This window comes from Neolamprologus multifasciatus, chromosome 3 (assembly GCF_963576455.1).
Source record: "Neolamprologus multifasciatus chromosome 3, fNeoMul1.2, whole genome shotgun sequence".
In the NCBI taxonomy this organism is placed as follows: domain Eukaryota; kingdom Metazoa; phylum Chordata; class Actinopteri; order Cichliformes; family Cichlidae; genus Neolamprologus; species Neolamprologus multifasciatus.
In genome coordinates this window covers 3,103,192-3,128,857 of record NC_140441.1, presented here as the reverse complement: position 1 = coordinate 3,128,857, position 25,666 = coordinate 3,103,192, and the positions used below count along the sequence as shown (strand labels likewise).

Sequence of the window (25,666 nt, the reverse complement as noted above, 5' to 3'; positions counted from 1 at the left end):
GTATGATGTCAGAACTGATATCCTTAATATCGTTATCTCAGGTGTCGCTCTGGCTGTCAACAGAGAAGTACAACACACTGTTGTGCTGTTCAAGGGATAGCCAATCAGAACAAAGTTGCTGCAAAGGAAGACAAGCCGATTTCAGATAGTTTCAGGTGATGTAAGCTTTAGGCACCCCTCATATTTATCAGGGATGTTTGTATTTAAAAAAAAAAAAAAAAAACCACTTTAATATGATGTTGTCCTAAGTAAGTAACAAAATTGGGCAGCAAGTAAAGATGACATGTAAACAAAATAGTTTAGCTTATGTTTGCTATTTGCTATGGGGAAAAGTGTCAAGCTCTGACCAGTAATCAAGTCGCTCAGAACTTTTTTTGGTAAATTATAGAGTTGAGATAAGTCTTTATTCAGATTAATTTGGCACCAAAAACAATTAATGATTTTTCACCAATTAATCTGAAAGATTTTTTTGTTACTAGCACATTGAGGCCCCAAAAGTAAGACATCAAACCATCTCCATTCACTTCACTTTGGTAAAGGGAATCAAAAACTGTTTTATGCAGACATGAACACAGCAGGACACATTTAACTTAGCTGGGTTAGTTTGCTTTGTTTCTCCAAATCTTAATGTGATTAGTTGTAAATTCTTTACTTTACAATTTAAAGCACCTTGTGGTGACTGCTGTCATAAACAGTGTTGGTCAAGTTACTTGAAAAAAGTAATCAGTAACTAATTACTGATTACTTCCCCCCAAAAGTAATCCTGTTACTTTACTGATTACTTATTTTCAAAAGTAATTAATTACTAAGTTACTTTTTAAAAACACGATTTACAACCTGAATAGGTGATAAAGCGATAGACCTTTCAGCCCAATTCTACTTTTTCTGCATAATCCATCATACAAAATGTAATCAAATGGAAAAGTCTCTTTTTAAAACTTGTTTTATTAGTTTTAATCTTTTAACTTTATGCATCAAGCAAAAATGTTAATTATATGCAAAATTCTCTGACGGGAAGAAATTTGTTTGACATTTAAACCCATTTTCTGCACATTCCAGCACATAAAATAAAATATTTTTTGTGTTTACACTCACTCCTTCAAATACTTTACTCGTTACTTGAAAAAAGTAATTGGATTACAGTAACACGTTACAAGTAACATGTTACTACCCATCTCTGGTCATAAATTGTCACGATATAAATAAACGTGAATTGAATTATCAAAGTCAGAAAGTGCTTTAGCCTGAAACACCAACCACAACGACCCCTAAGGTCCAGCTGTCAACTATGATGTAAGGGCTAATGTGTTGACGAGTTTAGTCTGACTCATAATTTATGTTGGAAGCAGTGGAACAGTAGCAGAGCTGAAGGCAGAACTGATCGATTCTGGAACGATGACTTCATTCCCCTTTGTACTGAGGCTGCCTCTTCTCCTTGAAAGCAGACAAGCCTTCCAAACGGTCTTTGGTTGGTATCACCTGGGAATAACAAGCCTCTTCTATTGCCAGACCTGTAGATAAATCCACCTCTATCCCCTGGTTAATTGCCAACTTTGCCATCCTTATTGCAATTGGGCCCTGGGGGTTAATCTCTCGGGCAAGCTCCAGAGCCCTCAAGTAGGCAGCATCTCCACTGTTATTCTGCTCCACAGAATGACTGACGAGACCCATTTGTTGCGCCTGTGTTCCATCAACCACTCGTGCAGCAAAGATGAGCTCCTTGGCAAGAGAGACGCCAATCACCCTAGGGAGACGTTGTGTACCACCTGCTCCAGGAATAATTGCAAGTTTAGTCTCAACTAGTCCCATTTTGGCAGTATTGGAGGAAATTCTGATGTCACAAGCAAGGGCCATTTCCAAGCCTCCTCCTAAGGCAGCACCATCAATTGCAGCAATTGTTGGTACTGGCAGGTTTCCTAGCTCTGTAATGAGGGCTCTTACTTTGGATACAAATGGTCCCACTTCGCTCTGGTGCATCTTGGCCCTCTCCTTCAGATCTGCACCTGCACAAAATATACCAGGAACCAAACTACATAAAATTACACTGCGCACATTTTTATTCTTCTTGATGTCCTCCACAGCTTCAAACATCATTTTCACAAGATTTTTGTTTATGGCATTTTTGGCTTTTGGTCGATTTATTCCAACGACGACAATACCGCTGTCTTCTCCGTCCAGGTATCTAACGTGCAGGTCATCCTTTGAGTCGGAGCTGTTGTATTGCGTAACAGCACCATGGCCGTTCAGGCGAGGACAAAGCACAACTCTGTTGTACAGAACATGCTGTCTTGGGCAGAAGGCAGCGGCTAGCCTACACGCACTTTGTCGATGCGCTGAATGCACGGGAAAAGATTGCCAAAATGATCTGCAACCTAACAAGACTACTGTTTTCTTCCTTAGCAGGATGCGATAGGCATGGTTATTCCCACAAAACTGCGATTTGTAGACATCACATCTGTATTCTCCACTGTCTCTCTCTGTGGGGTGTTTCAGGGTCAGACTGAGGTCTCCAGTTTTCAGCAGGTCTTCATTCATCTTCGTTCGGCTTCTGTAATCCCGGTGCTGTTCTTCAGGTTTGTCAGAGCCATTCTCATACACGTGGACCATCCTGTATTCAGGTTGATGGTGTCTACACTCCACTTCAGCATCTTCAGGCAGGTTTTGTGTGGTTCTGAAGGGCAGCTGGACAGACTCCGCCCCCTCCTCCACCTCCACCTGACACACTGAGAGGACAACAAACACAACATGAGCTGTACAAAGTGTGATTGGTGTTCACAGAGCAGCATCATGTGACTCTTGTTCTGCACTAATGAAGCGATGGAGTGGCGCCTCCTTCAGGCAGAGAAACAGCTCATGGAGAGAAATAATTATTAGAGCAAAAACAAGAGTGGAGCTGCAAATAAGGCCAAGAGGAACGCTGCAGAAAACTGTTCATGTGTGAATTCATAACTTCATAGATTTCTTTGAGCACTAAAATCAGAGCTGCTTCTATTTCTAATATGACAGCTGTACATTAGAGCTGGAACACTTTAAATGTGAGCCATAAAAACATGATACTCTACAAGTGCATTCAGCTCTGACACTGTCACATCATGAAGGAGACGTGGAAATCACTTTGTTACACAAATCAAAGTCAAATCAATTCTATTGATGGAATATTGTGTGATCAATAGACTGATCAGTTTCTAATCTGTCATCTATCAGCTGGAAATCCAGCAGTGTCAAACAGACTGGGCAGCAGATTAGGACCAAACACAAACACATTGAGACTTTTTCTTCAGCAGCAGTTGCAGGTAAACTGCAGCAACAATGCGACTCAGACAGTTTCTCTATAACTGCAGGGCTTCCTGCGCTGCTGTTAGTCAGATACGGATCAACAGGTTGTGGATAGAAAGCAGATTCCTTCAGCAGAGGATCCAGATCACACTTGAAGCATGTCGTCGGGAAAACCATCAGTGAAAATGGGACACTTTGAGCCAATTTGAGCCTCAAACTCTGAACATAACCTGCTGCAGACCAGCTGATGTGTTCAGTTACCATGGTGAGGAATTTCACAATAAAGGAGGCGTACGCTCTGTCTTTTCCCGGCCCGATGCTCTGGGACATTTTAGACAAGTTTCCTGGCAGAATATGATCCCGTCCGGAGGCCGACACCATCCTTATCCACATGGGCACAAACCGGATTCCAAACAGCGCTCCCACACAGAGACAACTTCAATGTTTTCTGGGACAGGAGGCATCTTTCTGCAGCAGATGGGCTCCACTTCAACCAATCAGGAGCCAGATACTCCCTGCTAACATATCATATGGAGTCCAGCATGCAGGAAACACTCCATCAAGTACCTGTCCACACCTCCCCACACCTGCTGACCGCTCCATCACATCATGTCCCCCAGGTCCTAGTCCCTATCATCTCAGTTCCACTCTAAACACTAATACATGTTCATCTGGACTCGGAGCCTCTGGAGACATTTTGGATTTTCCAGTCATGAAGATTCTGCTGAAGATTCTTTAAGTCACAACAACAACAAAAACTGACAGATTGAACATGTATCAAGATATCTGCTGAGGTTGAGGCTTTGCAGTACAGACAAAGGCCCAAAGGTCTGATTTGGACTTCTGTGATGAGTCTTTGTAGATGTAATATACTTGTTCGAAGTCTTTTATGTTTGTATTTTGTGCATTGTTGCTGTTGATTGCTATTGTGTTCAAAAGCAACTAAAACCCCTTGATATTCATTCTTGATATTCCTGTTTGTTTATTTGTTGACTCTATGTAAAATAGGATGGCTGCACTCAGCTTCAGTTAATCAAAAATGCTGCAGCAAGAGTCCTGACAGGGACTAGAAAGAGAGAGCATATTTCTCCTGTTTTGGCTTCCCTTCATTGGCTTCCTTTTAAATCCAGAATTGAATTCAATATCCTGCTCCTCACATACAAGGTCTTAAATAATCAGGCCCCATCTTATCTTAATGACCTTGTAGTATCATATCACCCTATTGGAGCACTTCACTCCCGCTCTGCAGGCCTACTTGTTGTTCCTAGAGTATTTAAAAGTAGAATGGGAGGGAGAGCCTTCAGTTTTCAGGCCCCTCTTCTACGGAACAGGCTTCCTGATTAGCTTAATGCTCCCAAACACATTTCTATTGCAGGTCTGTTTTTAGTCTTGAATGTAGTTGAAACTTTTGTAATTTCCATTGTGATAAATAACAGTTAGAGAGTCATGCATTAAATGGAGCATCAAAGCAAATTTTTTTGCATTGATGTCAGGGCAGTCTGTTCTTAGTGACATACAAGGAAAAAAGTAAACAATGGATCAAACCTTTGGGTTTAAGCAGCAGTGGTTTTGCTATGAAAATGTCTCCATTCCTCCAAACTTCACAGATGAAAGCTCCACCGTCACAGTCCGTGGGGTGTTTCAGGGTCAGACTGAGGTTTTCGTTTTTCAGCAGGTCTTCATTCATCTTCGTTCGGTCTCTGTAAATCTGGTGCTGTTCTTCAAGCTGGTCAGAGCCATTCTGATACATGTGGACCATTCTGGATTTCCCGTCCTTCCAGACCACTATAACGTCTTCAGGCAGACCTGTGGTATTGAAGGGCAGCTGGAGAGAGTCCACCCCGTCCTCCACCTCCACTTGGGGGACTGAGAGGACATCAAACACAAAATTAAAAGTGATAACCAGATGAGCTTTTCACTGTTATCCACTGTCTTGAATACAAATGTGGAATAAACTGCTGAACCACTCCAAAACATTCATTTAGAAACAAAAAGTGAAGACGTCTCACAGACGTTACACATACAAGGATAACTTGGATTCTTTGGACAATCTTGGACTCAGGCGCAGACTGAGAAAGCATGGTTCAAACATTTCTTTATTAATCACACTGTTGGTGTGCCTGTGGGATCACCAGGTACTTGTAGCTGTCCTCTATGTCTACGATGTTGCCTTCACCCTGGGTCTACACACTTGAATCAAATGATTAGTTCATTACCAGGCCTCTGGTGAACTGCAAGACATGTTGAGGAGGTAATTTAGCCATTTGAATCAGCTGTGTTGGATCACGGACACATCTAAGAAATGCAGGACACCGGCCCTCGAGGCCTGAAGTTGGCGACCCCTGCTCTAAAGGGTGGCTGGTTGCTCGGCTTAACCACATGCTCCCCTGTGACTTCTGAGTTGGAGAAGGAAGTCCCGATTTGGCGTCCGTAATGCCGTCACAGACCTGAGGCAGAGGAGGGTATGGCGGAAACCATAGAGGGCTTATTGAAGGTAAGGGTGTTAGCACCCTCAACCTCATGCTGGAACACTCCAATTTTGCCTGTAGAAAAGCACGGCATGGGAAAGTATCGTATGGCACATGATTTGAGGACCATTAATGATATGTTGACAACTAAAACTGTTCCTGTCCCTAATCCTTTCACGGCTCTTGAATTGAATTGAACATTGAATCATATCTGTTATTAATCTCATTCTCTCTTCCACAGCATGCCTTTATCCTGTTTTCTTTCTCTCACCCAAACTGGTCGCAGCAGATGGCCCCGCCCCTCCCTGAGCCTGGTTCTGCCAGAGGTTTCTTCTTGTTAAAAGGGAGTTTTTCCTTCCCACCTTCGCCAAAGTGCTTGCTCGTAGGGGGTCATATGATTGTTGGGTTTTTCTTTGTATCTGTTATTGGTAAGAGTGATTAATCGGGCTGTGGGAGATTCTGATGCCGAGGCAGACCACATGATGCCACTTTTGAGAACCAGGAAGGGTCAATCCACTGATATTATGTTTGATTACTTGCAGTACTGTTGGTCTACCATGGGGGGAGACCAAAAGAGGGGATGTTGGAATGATCTTACCTGAAGTGCTTTATTACTGTGCCTTTTATTAATCTCATATTATTCAAAACTGCCATATAATCATATAGAAGTAGTGTTGAGTGGACACAACCCTGAATAATAAAGGCATTAGAATAGGTGTCCTTCAGTCGTAGACTCTCACCCATATTTGCCTGTAGAGCAGTAGATAAGAAGGAACCATATTGTAGTCGAAAGTTACTGAAATGCTGTTGTTTAGACTAGAATGGGGTGCCGGGGAATGAAACTGTCAGGTGCGCGTCACCATTTTGAGATCTGCGGCAAAGTGTCATGCAGGATGCATCTCCCTTCTAGAAGTAATGTGAAAGAGAAAATAAAGTGTTAAATGGTCTACTGAGCAGTGTTTTGTCTTCCATCGGATGCCTCTGAGGAATCAAAAGAACTCTGTGAAGTGTAGATATTTGGAGTGCTCAGAGTAGAGACGCTACTCCTCCACATCGAAAGGAGTCACTTTAGGTGATTCAGGCATCTGAAAATGATGGCTCCTGGTAGCTTCTTGGTCAAGGTGTTCTGGGCATGTCCCACCAGGAGGAGGCCCTGGGGAAGTCCCAGGACATGCTGGAGCAATTATATCTTTTGGCTGGCCAGGGAATGCCTTTGCATTGCCCCAGACCAGCTGAAGGAGGTGGCTGGGGAAAGGGAGGACTGGGCTTCTGTGCTTAGGATCTTGCCCTTGTGACCCATCCCAGGATAAGTGGAAGAAGATAGATGGATGTAAGCCCTGATTCTCAGTGACACTGCTGATAATGAAACTCACCTTGAAATGGTCTGGACCACAGACTACTGGAGGAAAACTGTCACAACTTTTCTTCTTTTTTACACTTTACATTTAATGCTTTTTCAGGCTTATGTGCTGATGTAGTATGACTGCAAAAAAATCCTTGTGAACTGTAAAAAGTCGGTTGTGTTCATCTGGACATAGGTGGGAGAAATGTTTTGTCAGTCATCCAAGTGTCTTCTCAGCTGACTACAAGTTTCCCCATTGGGAGTACCTTTGCACAATGACTGAAACTAGCACCACTGAATGAACAATAGGCTGGGGGGGGGGGGGGGGGTTTGACCATTAATATGCAAATTGTCATGACCACTGATCTACGACCATTGACCAATGACTACTCATGAATAACCATGAATACTATTCACAGAGAGTTGGGGATTAGCTAAAATCACAGCATTGAAAGACGTACCATTGGGATGTTACATCTCTCTTCACTTGTGTTCCAATTACTGAAGCGTTGGAGGTAGTTCATAAAAGATTACAGGATGACCCCAATACCATCAACAGAATCACTCTCATTACTGACCAAGTGTGTTTGCTCTTGGAACTGTCTTAATTCCACCTATTTCACATACAAGGGTCAGTACTACTGGCAGAAACATGGGTATACCATGGGTTCTTCAGTGTCATCCATTGTGTCCAACTTGTACATGGAAGAAGTGGAAAAGGTGTGTGTGTGTGTGTGGGGGGGGGGGGGGGAGGGGGGGTATTATACTTCCCTGGAACAAGACCAAGTGATTAGTTGAGGTACGTGAATAACATCTAGGTATAATCTAAACCTGAGGATGTACCACAATTCACTGATTACATTAACCTGGTGGACCTACACAAATTCACCAGGGAGGATATGAAAAGTAGCAGGTTAGCCTTCTTAGACTGCGAGATGTCCATCAGTAATGGGGGACATTTAAAAGTTGATATGTACCATAAACCACCACATATGGTTCATTGTATACGATTTGACTCTCATCACCCAGTGGAGCACAAACTGGATGTCATCAGGATGGCACCCACACAAACACAAAGCAGGAGATGAAGCATCGCTGAATATGTTTCCAAACCAACTTCCTTCCAACCCGAAGACAGAAAAGTATTGTGAAGCATGTGATGAATAGCATGCCGACTCAATCATTTCTGCATGTTTCCTCATGTTACAGAGGAGGAAAAGATCCAAAGAGGAGGCAGGGGGAGAGACTCAGGAACAGTTAGGATCAGAGACTTTGAGCCATCATGGACTCCCACTGTGGGGACTCTTAGTCTTAGTCTGTTTAATTAAACGTACAGTTGCTCCCCCTAAAATTTTCGGCTTTTAGACAACAGCATCAAAGAATTTATTTGAATGAACTGAAAAAAAGATTCAAACTTTGACCCCAAAGTTATACCATTCACAGTGGGTGGATGTTATACTTTGTTTTAAGCAGCGTGTAAAATTATGATAGAAGACCAAGTATTTACCCCTTGTTAAATATCAGGGATATTGATCATCATTAATCAAGAATATTAACCATAATATCAACAAAAGCTTCAACCAAAATTAAATCTCAAACAATATTGATAATAGAAACGTGCTAACACTTTTAGCAGGATTACATGCTAACCCTACTTTTTAACTCACTGAGATCTATCGAAACACTTCAGATTAATCAAAAACAAGTATTTCCCTCACGGAAGTCTTTAAATGTTGTTTACTTGTCATTAAACTTGCTAACCTTAGGGAAGAGAGCATTAGACAGTCTGAAGCTCTGTGCGGTTCGCTCGTGAACTGTACATGCTGCTTTCAAGTGCAGAGCAACAAACTACAGTGGAACCCTGACTTGCGAATACCCCATTTAATTAAAAATTCTAGTTACGAAGGCACTTGACCGCAATATTTCTGCCCGCGTTACGGCAAAATGCCCGTGTAACAAAATCCGCTGGCTCTGATTGGCTGAGCCCAGAATGCCTTCTGAATCATGTGACAACCCCTTTGCTTTTGTACTTACAAAGTAAGTCGCTGTTCCACTTGAATGACGTATTGTTGTTGCAGTTAGCAATTAGCCTATAGCCTATTGTTCACAAGGCGCGATGGGTGCTTCGACTTACGAAAGGTTTTGATTTACAAAAGACCCTCGGGAACAAATTAATTTTGTAAGTTAGGGTTCCACTGCGTTTGAACTGATCCAACTTTATTAACAGTGACGAAGATTTGTGGATCAGCTGCTGTTTGCTGCTATAGATATAATCCAGCTGATGTGGGAGAACTACATGTGACACTTTGATGCAGCCATGAATCTGACTGATTTCTTTCCATTTTCAAAGGTTGATGCATCAGTTAAAGTCCTTAAAAAGCTCAGAAATAAAGAGAAAGGTTTGTTAAAGCAAAGAGAGGCACTGGCAGCATTGAAGACTCTAAACAAGAGAAACAGATCAGAGAACATCAGACTGAATAAGTGGAATAAAGTGAAACAGAGAACTAACGCTCCCTAAGAATGGAGCTGTCAGAGGAAGAGAGCAGCAAACTGAAAGTCTCTGTTAGCTGCAGAGCTCTGAAACTTCACACAGCTTTGAATGATAACATGGAGAAAGGATGTGGAGATGTTCACACTTCTGCTAGAAATCATCTTCTAGTTATTGTGACTCAGATATGACTGATTATAGATGAGGACCAAAGAAGGTTTTTACTGAGATTTGAACTGACTTAGCTTAGCCTGTGTTTTAGCCACCTGCTAAACAAACACATGTTCAGAAACTAGAAGATGTTACCTTTCAGATGAAGTCTCACACATGAACTTTGCTCCTACAGTTCATCTGCTGAAGCTTTTAAATTTGAGTGGAAATCAAATAAAAATCAAAACAGCCAAAAAACATCAGACATGCTAACACTGTAACATTATTGGATGGAGCCCACTGACACTGAACCATCATCATGAGTCTGACCTCTGACCTTTGACCTGTATCTACAGCACTGACCTCTGACTTTCAGCTCCACTTGTTTCTCCATCAGGATGTTCCCCTCCCTGCTGTAGGCGGTGCAGGTGTAGGTGGAGTTGTCTCCATCTGTGGGGTGTTTCAGGGTCAGACTGAGGTCTCCAGGTTCCAGTAAGTTTCTCTTCATCTTTGTTCGGTTCTTGTATTTATCGTCCTGTTCTTCAGGCTGGTCAGAGCCGTTCTCATACACGTGGACCTTCCTGTCATCTTCATCCTTCCACTCCACTTTAGCATCTTTAGGCAGACAAACTGTGGTTTTGCAGATCAGCTGGACAGACTCCACCCCTGAATTCACCTCCACCCAGGTGACTGAGAGGACAACAAAGCACAACATGAGCTGTAGTGAAGGTTACTAATGTTCTTCTTATGACCTGTTACAGAGGACTTATTTCTGTGCTTGTCCTGTTAGACCTCAGTGTAGACCACAACATTTTCCTACAAAGACTAGAACACACCAGAGTTATTAAAGGAAATTCACTGCAATGGCTTGAATCACATCTGAAAGATTCCAGTTTGTTCATGTAAATGAGGAGTTTTCTTCACACACAAAAATTATTCATACATTTATTTGATTACCATGCATATGTCATTATGTCTTAAGAAGATAAAGGCCTGGAGGACCTCTAATTTCCTTCTTCTAAATTCTTTACATTCTTGACCTTTATGTAAAATTAAATCCTACTCATTTATTTTTCACTAACATGTCCATATTGGTATTTTTGCAAATATCAGTGACCAATGTGTGATTGCTGATATCTGGCAGAACCACTAACCTGTATTTTTAATTTAAGCCTTTAAACAGTGAAATCCCTGAAATATGGAAATCTGTGTATTTTCCTTTGCTGAACAGAGGTGATAATTCAGATGTTACTAACTACTAGTGTTGGGCGAGTTACTTTGAAAACGTAACTAATTATAGTTACTAGTTACTTCTTCAAAAAAGTAACTGAGTTAGTAACTGAGTTACAATATTCTAAAAGTAATTAATTACTTGAAAAGTAACTATTGTGTTACTTTTAAAAAAAATGTTTAACCCTCTGGGGTCCAGGGTATAATTGGCCATTTTTGACTACTTTTGATTTGACCTTTAAAAACTATTTCCTTTGCCTTATTTGGTATCATTGTTTTCAACACAACCTCACGTGTCTGAATTTACAGTCAGGTTTTCATGTTGACAGACTGTATTAACACAGTTGATCTAAAATCAAACAAAAAATATAAAATCAGAGTAGAAAAGGTTATATTTTTTACTTTAACAACCACAAACATGTTTATTGAATCATATTTCATAACTTTAAACGCAAATATAAACTGTCAATTTTAAAATCAACAGTTATTTGCAGCCATTTACCTTTTACCCCTTTTTTTTAAATAACCATTTCAAACTATTTACAGAACAATCAGCCTTTCTGCATTCAATAAGATGCCACACAAATTATTTGTGCTACTCCAAAAATAATTTCTGTCCACTATAAAGGAGAACATCACAGCCTGATACCTGCAGGTCTGACCGCAGCAGCTGTATCACTCCTGTTTCTACCTGGAGACAGCAGTCCTAAATAACCAAATATCATGTTGCCATATCATTTTTTGATTGGTTGACATGGTGCATTTTTCCACCAACACGAACGGGCTGTTTTTCTTTGTTTGGTTTCTTTGGTCATAAGCAGAGAGTGCTTGCTAGCGCTGTCCTCAGTAAACGTGACGAAATGACTGAGGAAAAAACACAGCGTATTGTTTATCATGAATCTGGTTTTATGTGGCCTATCAACACAATTTAAAAACTGTATCACCTTGTTGCTTTGTAATATTAAAGTGGTCATGTGATTGGCTTACAAGGACTACTTTATTCTTTGTCAGTCAAACAGCAGCACTCATGTGATTGTTTTGCCCCCTTAGCTCCAGGTGTTGTGCCAAAAGTGATCGTCGAGCAGAAAGTGATTGCCGCCCGCAGGAGCGCGCGCAGCTGCTTAAAGCTGTAACGCCCAGATTACTTACAGCTACTTCCGTGCAACTGAGGTGCGGTAAGCTGCACACAGCTTCAACCGTCTGTTTGTTGAAAAATAGTAATGAGACTGCACCGCATTTTCTTCTTAGTAACGGTAACGGCGTTGTGAAAATAGGAATAGTAACTAGTTAGATTACTTGTTACTGAAAAAAGTAACGCCGTTACTTGTAACACCGTTATTCCCATCATTGCTAACTACGGGCCCATATCTAAAGTGTGTCTTTTAGTTTAAATGTTTAAGTTTACAGAAAGCTTATTAGTTAACAACTCAAAGAATTTTTTAACAAAAATTTAACTCTTTTCCAACATCAGTCAGGATTCAGAAAGAAACACAAGTAACTGCTGCTATTAAAGTAGTGAACGACAATAGCGATACAATGGAATTCTAATAATAAACAATACTGGTCAATCTTTAACTGCTGTAAGTTGGTTATCTCATTACTTGTCCGCTACAACACAGTGCATCCACGTTGCTTGGTTTTCTTCCTCTTTAACACCAAATCCAAAGGAGTTCCACAGGGCTCCATATTTGGACCACTGCTCTTTTCTATGTAAATAAACAAATAAATAGAAACTCATAATTGTTATATGGATGCAGAGTGGGGGTCTCAGTGTTTGGAATATGTTAACTGTTTTCTATGTTGTATAGAGGCATTTGGTGTAGCTTGGGTGAGATTACTTTTATGACCGTCAGGAAGTCACGTATGCAGAGACACACACACAGTGCTTAAACTGTTACACTCACACATCCACACGCACACTCACGGGTGTGCACTCACATAGACATACGGGTACGCGCACACACAGGCACTCACGTGCGCGTCCATACACACACAGACGCAGAGTTTGCAGCACACCATGGGGGTTTTATGATGGGGTCACTTCTATAAAGCTGGTTGTAACAAATAAAGGAGTGAAGATCTGCAGAGGGACACCGGCCTCGTCTTCCCTTCTAGAAGATGCATGCTTAAATGAAGATGAATAAAGATGAATAAAGGTTTTTGTGAAAATAACTACTGAGTCCGGCGCCGTCTCTGGATGCCTCGAGGAATTAAAAGACCCGGGGTGAAACTGATTTCGCAACAGTTTGAATATTGATTCTATTTGTTCTGAGGACATTTTTATCTCTGATCATGTATTCTTTTTAACATGTCTTTTGACGAGCCTTTGTCTCCTGTTCACCGGACAATTATCTCGCGCATCATAAATTCCTCCACAGCGGAGAATTTCTCGCATGCTTTTAAACAGAAACAGACCAGTTTCTGTTTCCGAGTCCTTACCCTGGCTAAATGACAACATCCGCTCAATCCGCTGAACTGATAGAGCCAAAACTTTCACAAGAATATGCAAATGTTTGTTGCCAGACTCATAACATAATTAGGAAAAAAGGCTTTAGAATATAAGGTTTCCTGGAATAATCTACAAATTGAGCTAAAATTGTCAGAAACGGCTACGATGGAGGAGTTGTATTTCATTTTGGAGCGAGAAAACAGCTCTTTTGGTCAGTGTTCTTGTTTTGGTCTGTTATTGCACACAACTCATACATTTGTGTTCACTGGTCTGTACAGAATATAGTATTTGAACATTCTGAATGAATATTGGTTCTTTACTTGTTATATTGTTATTTGTCGTATTTGTTGTAACATCTTCTGCCCTCTGCTGGTCTCTCTTGGAAATATGAGTGACGAGTCTTTTGTCTGGATTAACTGCAAATAATGAAAGAACAGCTTGTCCACATGCAGCCTCTGTGTCAGATCAATGCAGTGAAGCACACACACTGTTTAGTAAAGTCATGTTGTGGAGCTGTTTCACTGATCAATGACTGAGTCTGAAGGAGGTTTTCTGACTTCTGGAACAAACCTGGAAGTTTCTCTTCAGCTCTCTGTATCAGCTGTTTGTAACTCTCAACTCTTTCAGCTTCTGGAACAAGTTTGTGTGAGCTCTACTTGTGTATAGTACGGGACACTCACCTGATTTATAATATTGACGGAAATAAAATATGAGACTTCCAGAAACCAAAAGAAGAATCAGGAGAATCAGGAGAGCTTTGGCCCAGGATGGAAACTGTTCTGTGGAGAAAAGAAAAACATGACCTTTGACCTCTGACTGAATGTGGTGATATATTTTATTGAACATACCTCAAGCTAATATTTTTTGAGTGAACATATTTATGCAGCAGTAAAATAGTTAAGTTTTATCTGAGTGATGTCAGATGTATCTACAGCAGATGTTTGTTGCTGACCTTTGACCTGTAGCTGTATATCACTCCGACTCAGTTCACGTCCATGTTCTCTAACGGAGCAGGTGTAGGTGGCACTGTCAGACAGTTGGAGGTTGGTCAGGTTCAGGCTGAGGTCTCCAGTTTCCAGAGCGTCAGTCTTCATGGATGTTCGGCCGCTGTAACGCTGGTTTTGATCTTTCAGTTCGTCTCCTTGAAGTTGACGCTGGTGGACGGTTGGAGGACTGAGGTTGGAGCGACTCCACACCACTGTGGATTTAGTCAGATTTAAAGTGTCGACATGACAGGGCAGGATGAACGAGTCCCCCTCATACAGCTCCACAGCTGAGGCATGCTGGAAAACTGAGGACACACAGACAGAGACTCCATGAGTCACTTTGAGGTGAAGATCAAGTTTAGACACATTTACAGAAACCAGGAGACAGAACGACAGAAACATTCAACATTTTAACAACTCATTAAAGAGAACACAGCGCAGATCAGAGGCAGGAAGTCCATCACATAAAAATGTCAAACTAAATTTTACATTTTAGAGACATAAATAAGGATCTTTTAACAAATGTGTTCCTATGTGATGATGTAATCTTGTTTTCTAATTCAAACGTGCTATCGCCATTAAAGATCCCCCCCCCCTTTTTTTTTAAAACTGTGTGTATATTTATAGCATCCTCCTTATGCATTTCATGCATGTGTTATTTTCAGACATATGGGGGTTATGTCACCCCCCCTCATCAGTAATGATCTAGTCCGGTATTTACTTGGCCGTGACTTAGCCAATTAACCAATACCTACCTATTATATGTCAGCGGACCTATCTATGAAGTTCTGACTGGTTAATTTGAAAAAAAAAATTCAGTTTGTGTTGCTGGAGTTCTTACATTGCCATGAAGACAGACTTTCAGTGTTTCTAGTTTTGCTTCCCTTGTCTCATTAGGTCTCATTTCTACCAGCTGTGTTTCCCTTCTGTCACCAATTCCCTGATTACTCTGCTGTGTATTTAAGCTCTGGGTTTTCTTTGCCCTGGGTTGTGTCGTGCCTTCTTTATGCTGTCTGTCTTGTGCTCCTGGTAGTTTGCTAGTGTTTAGTTTCATGTTTGAGGTTTTGGTTGGTTGTTGTAAGTGTTTAATTTCATGAATAGTTTTTCCAGCATGTCATGGCAGATCTGAATCAGAATCCAGTGTTTGATGGAAATCTTCTCCTGCTGCACTTCAACACATTAAAGAGAGAGATGAAAGAAAAGCTGATGATGAGAGCAGAGAGAGGAAGGTGTACTTACCGTGCAGGAGGATCACAAACACCACAAACATCTTCATGTTCCTGTCAAACTCAGAGACTCTTTAAAAGCCCTTCAGGACATCAGCTCACAGCAGCTTCACTTTCTTCTACACTCTCACACTGCTCACACTGTCACAGCTCAGAGTTCGGCTTCACACTTTGTTAAAGCACATCTGTGGAATGAAGTCCGGCCGGCCACAGATCACTTCCTTTCACCTAGTTTTGCACCCGGACACGCACAAAGCTCCGCCTTCAGTCTTGACACTGAAACATCCACTGAAGCTACAATGATGCAGATGTGACCCTCAGTAGCTGGATTTCCTCTCCATAGATGTGTTTCCATGCAGATCATGGACCTACAGCAGCTCCAGGATGAGTGTGAAAGAACTTCTTCCACTACAGTATTCATTACAGCACTGTGGCACTCCACAAACCCTCACACTGTCTCAATCCCTGTTTCCAGTTTGGCTGAGAGAAGGCCTGAAGCTCAGCCAATCACAGGACAGGAAGTGATCAGCTGACACAGTTATTTGAAGGTTGAGCTGTCGGGGTGAGGCTGCTTCATGCATGTGTGAAACAATGAGGAAAACTGACAAAGCGAAGAGTCTCAAAACTACAGGAACACAGGTGTGTATCAGGTTACTCATGAGTGTATTTAATGTTCTATCAGTGAGTGACAAGAACAAGAAAGAGGACAGAAGAGGAAGAAGAGAGCTTAAATTTAAATGGAAGGATGCTTTTTTAAAGCTTACATGTAAGTCCTCATGTTCCCTAATCAAATATTGGATCTGTACATGTGACATTATGTTTTTCCACATTGTGAAACCTGCTGCTAAACAAACTGAGGAAGAGTAACTGGGTTATTTAAAGACTCCATGTAAAATCCTCTGCAGGCTAGGGCCGGATAAACAGGTTAGTTTACTTGTGTTTACTGTGATGTAAAAAGTAAAAACAGTGTGTGACTGGTGCAGAGTGGCTATGAATTAATGGTCACAGTTAGCTTACATCAAATGTAGCAGAGATTGATATGAACTTTAGCTGATGATGCTTGGATTCCCTGACTGAATTCCCCCTTCATAGCAACTTTATACCATCTAGAAAACAGACAGCATAAACGGTGTGCAGCCAGTAAACGGACAGAACAACTCATGAACACTATGAAAATCTACTGAAGCTCTCAATAGAAATTATTGTGAGTTTAAATTCTTTTCCACTGAGACATTACAGCTAATTTTAGGTTCCCCCACCTGCTGAATCCACATTACCCCCTGACTGCACATATTTATTGTTTAGAGGCAAAGTCAGCCTCTGCAATGTATTTTTAACACTAGGATCTGTACTTCTAAAGTAAAGACATACGTTTATTATACTAAGAAATTAGTCACAAGGAATAACCCCTATGAAAACATATTTATTTTAGTTTTTCCTTTTAAAAAAGTCACGCCCACCACATCTATTTAACCTGTTCATCTGGCTCACCTGGCTGCAGAAAAGCCTTGCCTGGTGTTTTTCCAGTGTGACACTGATCCACTTCAGCCTTGACACAGAAGTCTCCTTTTAAGTAACATACTGCATTACTTTTGATAAAAGTCTTCTGTGTAATATGTGTAATAACTTTTTTACTTTACTTTTTTGAGTAAACACTGATCACAACTAGGGATGGGTACCGGTGTCGGTTCTGACATAAACGGTAGTAACCAGACCGAAAGGCAGCGCACATTTCGGTGCTTTTTTTCCTGAGATGTGATACACTTTGGATTCTAGCCAATCATTTTACCTTTGTGAGTGTAGTAGGCGGGCCCAGGTACGTATGTTCTTTTAGAGCAGAGCTATAGATTAAAAATGCCCAAGGTGAAGCGGTCAAAAGTCTGGCTGGTAAATGTCTGTTTTGATTTTGGTGAAAATCTCATGAGGTTTGAAAGTTGAAGTAATGATAATGGAAGTTTGTAAGTTACAGTACTGGGTTGGAGTCCTAAGGAAAAGGAAAACAGTGAAATTGGGTTGGAGTCCCAAGTAGGAAAGTTAGGGAATTGGTCATTTTGTGGGTTAAAGTCCCCATTGGTCATCAGGTTAGATCTGCGTCAGTCATACACTTTTTCTGAGGTGTTGATTGTTGTTTCAAAGTATTATAAATTTTTCAAGAATGGCAGTGCGGCTGCTAGGAAGCGCATAGTTCAGAGGTGACGCTTGCCAAAGCCACGGACGCGTAGGCTTTGTCCTCTTTAAAAAGAGGAATAGTCCAGTTTGGCTGCTGTGGAGAATTGGGACACTAAATAAGCTAAGAGTTTGAGTCTCTTTGTCTGCGCTTTTTTGGGTAGCAGAGGTGCGTCCTCGGGTCTTGGAGACTTTTAAATTAACTTAGGGATGTTAGAGATTAGACCAGAAACAGTTAGAGTCTGATAATGGTGAATTGATCGCAAAAAAACAGGGTTTTATCCGTTTAAACGGCTATAGTAAATTTGTCGAAATTGTGTAGGTGTTGAAATGTCAGGCCTGAGAGTGGTTGTAAATATAAGACGTCTTTGTAATATCAAATAAGAGATCTCTGTGTGAAAGGAGACTGTGAGTCAGTCTGGTGACTGTGTGTGTGTGAAAATGCAAATTAGTAAGCAGTGAACTGTTTAAACCATAGTTGGTTTTACAAATACTGCTGAAAACATTGTCGAATGTGTGTTTAAGATGCCATTTATGTTTGTTAGAGGGTTATAAATAAAGTTTTGAGTTGCTGTAGTGGATGTATAGTAATTGACTGAGTTTTGATATATATATAAATATATTGAGTGCATTGTATATGCTTAAGACTAACACATTACTTTCAGTAGTAACCTATCATCAGCAATAAATGCTGGTGTGTTTTATTTTTTCCATTTTATGTGTGTGCTGTGAGAATTAATAGAGGTTTCAATTGTTTTTCTTTGACTTGCTCTTTCTGATTATGAAAAGCATGTCTGATAAAATACTCTCAGGAAAGCATATTTTGAGTTATAGTCCTCAACTCCTGTCACAGTTTAAGTGTGTGAATGCTGTGAGTAGTAGGTTTTGAGTGATTGGGTGTGATTTGTACAAAAATAATAAATAAGTAATAATAACACTACGAAAGTTGATAGTAGAGTGAGTGAAAAAGTGGAAGTTTGAGAGAAAATGCGGTGTGTGTCTGAAAAGAGCTCTGTTGAGCACGCTGAAGACTGTGATGTGAATGCTGACAAATGCAAAGAATTTAGTATAGTTAAAAGTGTGTGCGTGAAACAAGGGTGCATTGTTTTTAGATCAAGACTTAATAGAACTAAAGAGTTTGATTAGGTTGTAAAATAAGAAAGAGAAACAGAAAATATGGCTCTGAGCAGCTGTGTGTGTGACAGGAAGGTGTGTGGACAGGAACTCTACATGCCCATAAAAGGGAAACTCATTGTGACAAGTGAGCACCCAGAGAAGAGAGACAGATGAGTTAAACTCTAGGCAGATGAAGCAAATGGAGGTTTTAAGAAAAGTATGTATGCTTTAGTGTGTCAATACAGGTGGACTTCTCTCAACCTGGAACCTTGAGTACAGCGGCAAAAGGATAGATTAACAGAATTGGGAAAAACAGGCCAGGTTTTGGCTAAAATGTTACAGCTTGACCTCTCACTTTGTCCCCATCCTGAGAAGAAGCGTAAATGACAATTAATTTCCTGATGAAGACCGACAGAACATCATGGACTTGAAGAATTAACAGAAGGCAAAAGGCAGTGCCACTGAAACAACACTGACGACTCCAGCAGCAGCATGAAAGAAACCACGTGATGAAAACATGCACGGTGAACTGCAGGCTGGTAAGAACAGTGTGACATGACTGTCTGAAGGCATTGAATGTGATATTTTGCCAGGCTGGGACTTGATCTAAAAGGAAAATACTGAAAAGATCAACGGAGAAGAAACAGAGAAGAAGAAAACAGTTGACTTGGGATTGTGTTTGCTGGAGATTTCAAGAGAATACAGGACACTGTGGAGAGAAGGACAGGGACCAGTGAGAGGTGAAGCCAAGACGAGTTCGACTGCGAGAATACAGGATATAATTGGGTTGAAATTTAAGCCGGAACTCATGATAACACAAAAAATAGAAAACAAATGTAACAAATTGTTACATGTGAAATTATTTTTGGAAAGAATCAGAAGTGAGATAGTTTGAATTCAGAACTCAGTGAAAACATGCATGAATTAAACCTGATTATAACCTACAGATGCATTGAAGAAAGCAGCTTACACTCCATTAACATGACCAGATATCATGTAACCAATGAAGAACATGCTTACATACATGACATAAGTTGGTATTTCTGACCAGAGAGAGAAAAAACGGGTCGTTTAAGCACTCATGATAATAATGAAAATGTCTCAGTTGTGTTATTTTCAGGGGCAAAGCAGACCTGGATCAATTTTCCACATGCAGCGGTCGGAAGAAAGTTATAGGTTAACATTACTGGACATGTTAACCTTCCTCTTGTGTTAGGGTCTGCACCGATCCGTTTTAAATTTTAAATGCATACAAGAATCACATAAATTTGTCTATTGCATCAAGGCTTTTTGACTTTGTCAGGAACCTTTATTTCAACAAAATAAAACAAAAAAATTTTTTATTGCTGAATTATAAAATGCTCTGGTAGAAATTATGACCTTTATGTTGTTAGGGTTGGTTTTGACCCAGTTATGATAATACGATGATAAAGCAATAATTGGAGCCAAAACTGAAATCCTAAGTGCATTGCCAGCTGACACACTGACAACCAGCTCCTCTTCTAGTCATGTGAGCTTTCTCATTTTGCGTGGCTTTCCAGTATACCTGCACAAAAACAAAACAAACAAAGACGGGCATGTCCAGACATGTCAGGTGAATTCTCTTATTTGAGTGGTCATTTGACTTGCAGAGTGCATATTTACAATTTGTAGCATGCAAAAATGAGAAGAAGATTTACAGTGAGCCAAGTTCTGGATCACATTTTTGGTGAAAATGAAGGAGAGGACACAGAGCAGCATAGTGATTCAGATGAGCAGGTTTCTGAGGAGGAAGACAATGTGGAGTATTATCCAGAAGACACAGACACATCTGATGAGTCAGATGAGGAAGTCACTGGTGCTGAAGCTGCTCCTGCTGAAAGATTCAAGTCCAAAAATGGTAAGATCTTTTGGAGCTCAGTACCTCATGATGTACATGGCAGGGCAGCTGCTGCAAATGTCATCAAAATGACCCCTGGAATCACAAGGTTTGCTCTGACCAGAGTCAGTGACATCAAGACATGTTTTGAGCTATTTATGCCATTGTCACTAAAAAGAATCATCATTACTATGACAAACCTTGAAGGAAAAAAAGTCCACGGCCACATGTGGAAAGACATTGATGAGGAATACCTGGATGCTTTCATTGGTGTTCTTCTTCTTGCTGGAGTGTACAGATCCTGCAATGAGGCCACTGATAGTCTATGGGATGCATCAACAGGTAGAAATATTTTCCGGGCAACAATGTCACTTCAGACATTTCAAATGATATCAAGAGTCCTCAGATTTGACAAGAGAGAGACCAGAGTGAGGTCTGACAAGCTTGCTCCCATCAGGGATGTCTGGGAGAGATGGGTGCAGCTCCTTCCGCTGATGTTCAACCCAGGGCCAGAGGTGACAGTGGATGAACGTCTTGTTCCTTTTCGAGGAAAATGCCCCTTCCGGCAATACATACCCAGTAAGAAAAAATCTGGGCAGCCTGTGACGCAAGAACCAGCTATGCCTGGAATCTGCAGATTTACACAGGCAAAGCTGCAAGTGGCATCCCTGAGAAAAACCAAGGAAAACGTGTGGTCCTTGATATGACCAGTGGACTGCAGGGTCACAATATCACTTGTGACAATTTTTTTACCAGCTATGACCTCGGACAAGAACTTCTCAAGAGGAAACTTACCATGGTGGGAACACTGAAGAAAAATAAACCTGAGTTGCCTGCTGAAATCTTGCAGGTGAATCAAGCAAAGTTTGCTTTTACAGACACCACCACTGTTGTCTCATATTGTCCAAAAAGAAACCGAAATGTGACTCTCATGTCTACTCTTCACAAAGATGCAGCTGTATCATCAGGAAGTGACAAAAAGCCCACAATTATCCACGACTATAACAAAAACAAAGGAGGAGTGGACAACCTGGACAAGCTGACAGCCACGTACACATGCCAGAGAATGACCAGAAGATGGCCAATGGTTGTGTTTTACAACATCCTTGATGTGTCTGCATATAATGCATTTGTGTTGTGGAGCCACATCCACGAAGGATGGAACTCAACCAAAAAAAACAAGCGGAGACTGTTTCTTGAAGAGTTGGGAAATTCTCTTGTCAAGCCACACATTAGGCGAAGGGAACGGGTGCCCCGAGACCAAGATGCTGCAGCCTTTGTCAGACAGCTGCAGAGCTCACCCAGCACTCCATCCATACCATCAGCAACACAGAGAGAATCTGCATCAGCATCCTCCTCAGCCAGCCCTGCCTCAACATCAACCAGAACAGCCCCAACCCCAGTCAGGCCACCTGGTTCGAAAAGAAAGAGGTGTCAGGTCTGCCCAAGTAGTAAGGACAGAAAGACAAATGTATTGTGTTTCAACTGCAAGAAATATCTCTGCAAAGAACACACAAAAAGTGTCACTTTTTGCCACACATGCCTCTAAAGCCACACATACATAAGCATGTTCTTGCACATAGAGGTTTTCACTCTGATTTAGCTTTGTATTAGTTTTGGAACTTGTAATTGATTTCTATTTGTTTGATTCTCTTGATTGGCTGTTGTTTATTTGACCATGCAAATATATATTTTACGTCATGACCTGTTCTGCTTTTCAAATTTTTCAGTTTATATTAAAGTTCTATTGCTGAAAAAAATACTTTTTTGCCTTTTCTTAATGTAAATATATATGGGTCGAAATTGACCCGTAACACGATAGATGTCACTTTAGTTATTAATATTAATCTAAAAAAATAAATAAAACAAATTTATTTAAGAGATGGTTTCTGTGCCCCTCAGTATTAATCAGGTAACATAACAACCTTTTATTTATTAATATGTTTCTCTTGAGGTTCATTTTACCTTTTTTTTTAATTGAAATTGAGGGGTGTACTTACAAAAAAAGGCCCAAATGTCCACACCAAAAGTATTAACACCAACATTTTCATGGATAAGGAAGCCTAACTAGGTAACCAAGAGATGAGAAACAAATTGCATGATAACATATTCTTTTTAGTGTATTTTATAACTGATTTAATACACGGGTCAAAATCGACCCGTTAACATGAGAGATGATAACAGAAAGCTAACACAAGAGGAAGGTTAAGGCAAGTTTCTGGTTGAATTGTTCACAGCGCCATGTGTTCCTGAACCTCACAAGCAAGCCCTGACTCCTGGCTGAGGACCAGGAATGCTGTTATTTCAGGTGGGAAATCAAAATTTGGGTTAGCAAATTTGGGAAAGAGAAAACTGACTGCTTAAGTGGAGAATTGTGAAGGAGTCGGAAACACTGCAAAAAGCAACATATGCAAAATCACATATACAAGCAGAAAATGCATTAACCTTACAAGGACAAGCTCATGAAGATTAATGCATAGGCATTGATTAAACCTGGCTAAGAACATAAACATACGCAATGAAAATAAGCTTGCTGCTTGTATGAGTGTTAAAATGGTGTGAATGTTTGATAAAATACACTTAAAGCTTGAAGTTGAGGAATAACTCAACGAAGCTATATGACAAAGGGAGTGAGGTATGGAAAAAAGAAAAGTGATTAAAGTAGTTTTTATAAGAGTGACTTAGGAGTGCTCTTGTACTGATTGATCAAAGCAAGTGATTAGTATTGAAAGAAAATGAAAGTAATTCAATAATGTGGTAATGTTTAAACATATATTTCTCTTGTTATGGCAATTTCTTGAGATATGACTCAGTATGCAAATTAGCTGGAGTGAGTGATGACGAAGAGGCTTCTTGTGTGTCTGTGTGACTGAGGCTTTCAATTGAGGAAACAGAGCAGTGACTGAGGAGGATTACTTGCTGAAATTTATCACATTATATGGGTGGGAGAATGCCAAATGCTAAAGGGGAAACATTTTTTGATATAACTCATGTTACCATTAACTGAAGAAACACATGACTGATAACTGTTCTGTTTTAAGTTTATTTTTTTATAACACAGATTGGATCATAAGTGGGGAAAACTGAGTATGAAATGTGAAGTTCAGGTTTTGTTTTTAGCAAGTTCCAAGGATGCAGGCTCTGGATGGAGCCAGGAGTTCGAAAAGATGTGACATGATGATTAAATTGATTTCATTCCTTAAACACAGGTTTGCAGGGCCGGAGCAGATATACCTGAGAGGAGGATGGCGGAGGTGTTTTGAGAGATGATATGACTAACCTTTTTCTTTTAATTTCCTAAGCTTGGGTGAAGCATTTTGAGTTTGACACATGAGATGTGTCAAAGAGAGGGAGTTAAGGTTTAATTTGAAATGGGTTTTAGGATTATGTTATAACTTTTGGGGTTTTTGATCATTTAGATATGATAAAACTGAGGCAGAAATTGTTATTTTTTATGTCAAGGTTAAAGGATTAAAATGAACTGAATCCTGTTTAGAAGATAAAATGCCGGTGTTTATAAGAAGCAGTGTACAAAACTTAAAGGGAAACTGTGGGAATAAAAGATATGCTTTGGGGAAACTAGTGAAGATTGTAGGAGTAGAAAATGTTTGATTTCTTTTTGATTTCTAGAAGAAGTGGTTATAATGTAGGCTTACACAAACAGATATTACATAGATTTATTTTTAGGGTAGAGGAGAGAGCTTCTGAAGAGGATGTTAAAAATGTCGCTGACCCAAATGAATAACATTGAAGATTATATACGTAGAAATGATTTTGTATACACATTGCGATTGTGCTCATTCGAAGTTGTTGCTTGGTCTACAGAAGGTCTTAAGCTTTGTTTGGCGCGATGTCCAGACAATCTATTGTGTAAGAGACTTAGAGCATAGAAGGCCGCACATGCTTACAAACATGTAGAATCTAGAAGCATATAGAAGGCCTGAAATTCATTTAGCTTATAACTGAATTCGAGCCTATCTCAAGGCCTATCTCCCCCCACCACTTCCCCTGCCGGGGGCGGACTCCCTCAGACATCGGTGCGTTGGTGGTTCTTTGTGTCCGGGGGTGGGTGTCCGGGTACACACCGGCTCACTCCTTGGCGGCTGCTTATCGGGGCCTGGAGCCTGGGGCTCACTTGGGCCACTTCGGAGGTGGGGTGTCCCCGGCCTCTCGGCCTGGGGCTCGGTCACTCAGGCACAGCTGGCTGCCGGCGGAGCTCACGGGCACGTCACTGCAGCCCCCCCTGGCTTCTGCTCCGTGGCTGCTGGGTGACCCCTCATCTGGGACTCTCCTTGGCTCTTTCTGGGACAGTGGCACGGCTGCCCCTCTGTTGGTCTTCCTTGGTCTCTCGTGTTCTGGGGGCCTCTGGATGTCTGGAGTTTTGATCTCCTCCATGCCTGCTTCATGCCCTGGAGGACGGGGCAGTGGCCCCCCACACCCTCTAGCAGATCATTACATGAGGGAACCTTTTAAGAAAAACAAGCGCGTCCATGCTCACAGGTGTACACACTGTGCTGTCGATCTTACGTGCTGCACAATAATGTTTAATATTTAGTATTTACTGTCATATTCCCATATATCATTGTGATGTTGTTTATTCTATTACTCTCGTTTTCTTCTGCTTGTTTTCTTTTTTCTTTCTCAACAGATGATCCAGGTGATCGATATATGTATTTTTTTTTTCTGCTTATTCTGTTGGTTTTTGTTTTTTGCCCTTCTCCCCCATCCCTCTTCTCAACTGTTTTTCTTTCCCTCTTTCTTTCTCCCTTTTCTTTCCCCCAGTCAAGTCTGTCCCGTATTCAGCAAGTGAAAATAAAATAAAGAATAAAAGGTGAATCAAATGGACCATTACGGCAAAGCTGGGATGGTCAATTTGGTAAAGAAAATCCGTTGGGCATCTTTCTTCGCCTT

General features: G+C 40.9%; 1 protein-coding gene across 1 annotated transcript; it reads right to left on the bottom strand.

Annotated features, from left to right (window-relative positions):
• Window positions 1-985: 985 nt before the first annotated feature.
• LOC146521078 (uncharacterized) lies at window positions 986-15,947 on the bottom strand. Its single transcript, XM_085154338.1, has 6 exons — window positions 15,629-15,947; window positions 14,356-14,694; window positions 14,084-14,182; window positions 10,088-10,414; window positions 4,822-5,142; window positions 986-2,723 (listed from the first exon to the last, which is right to left on the bottom strand). The coding sequence occupies exons 1-6, from the start codon at window positions 15,663-15,665 to the stop codon at window positions 1,402-1,404; spliced, it is 2,445 nt and encodes an 814-aa protein (XP_085010464.1). The 5' UTR covers window positions 15,666-15,947; the 3' UTR covers window positions 986-1,401.
• Between the last annotated feature and the right edge of the window lie 9,719 nt (window positions 15,948-25,666).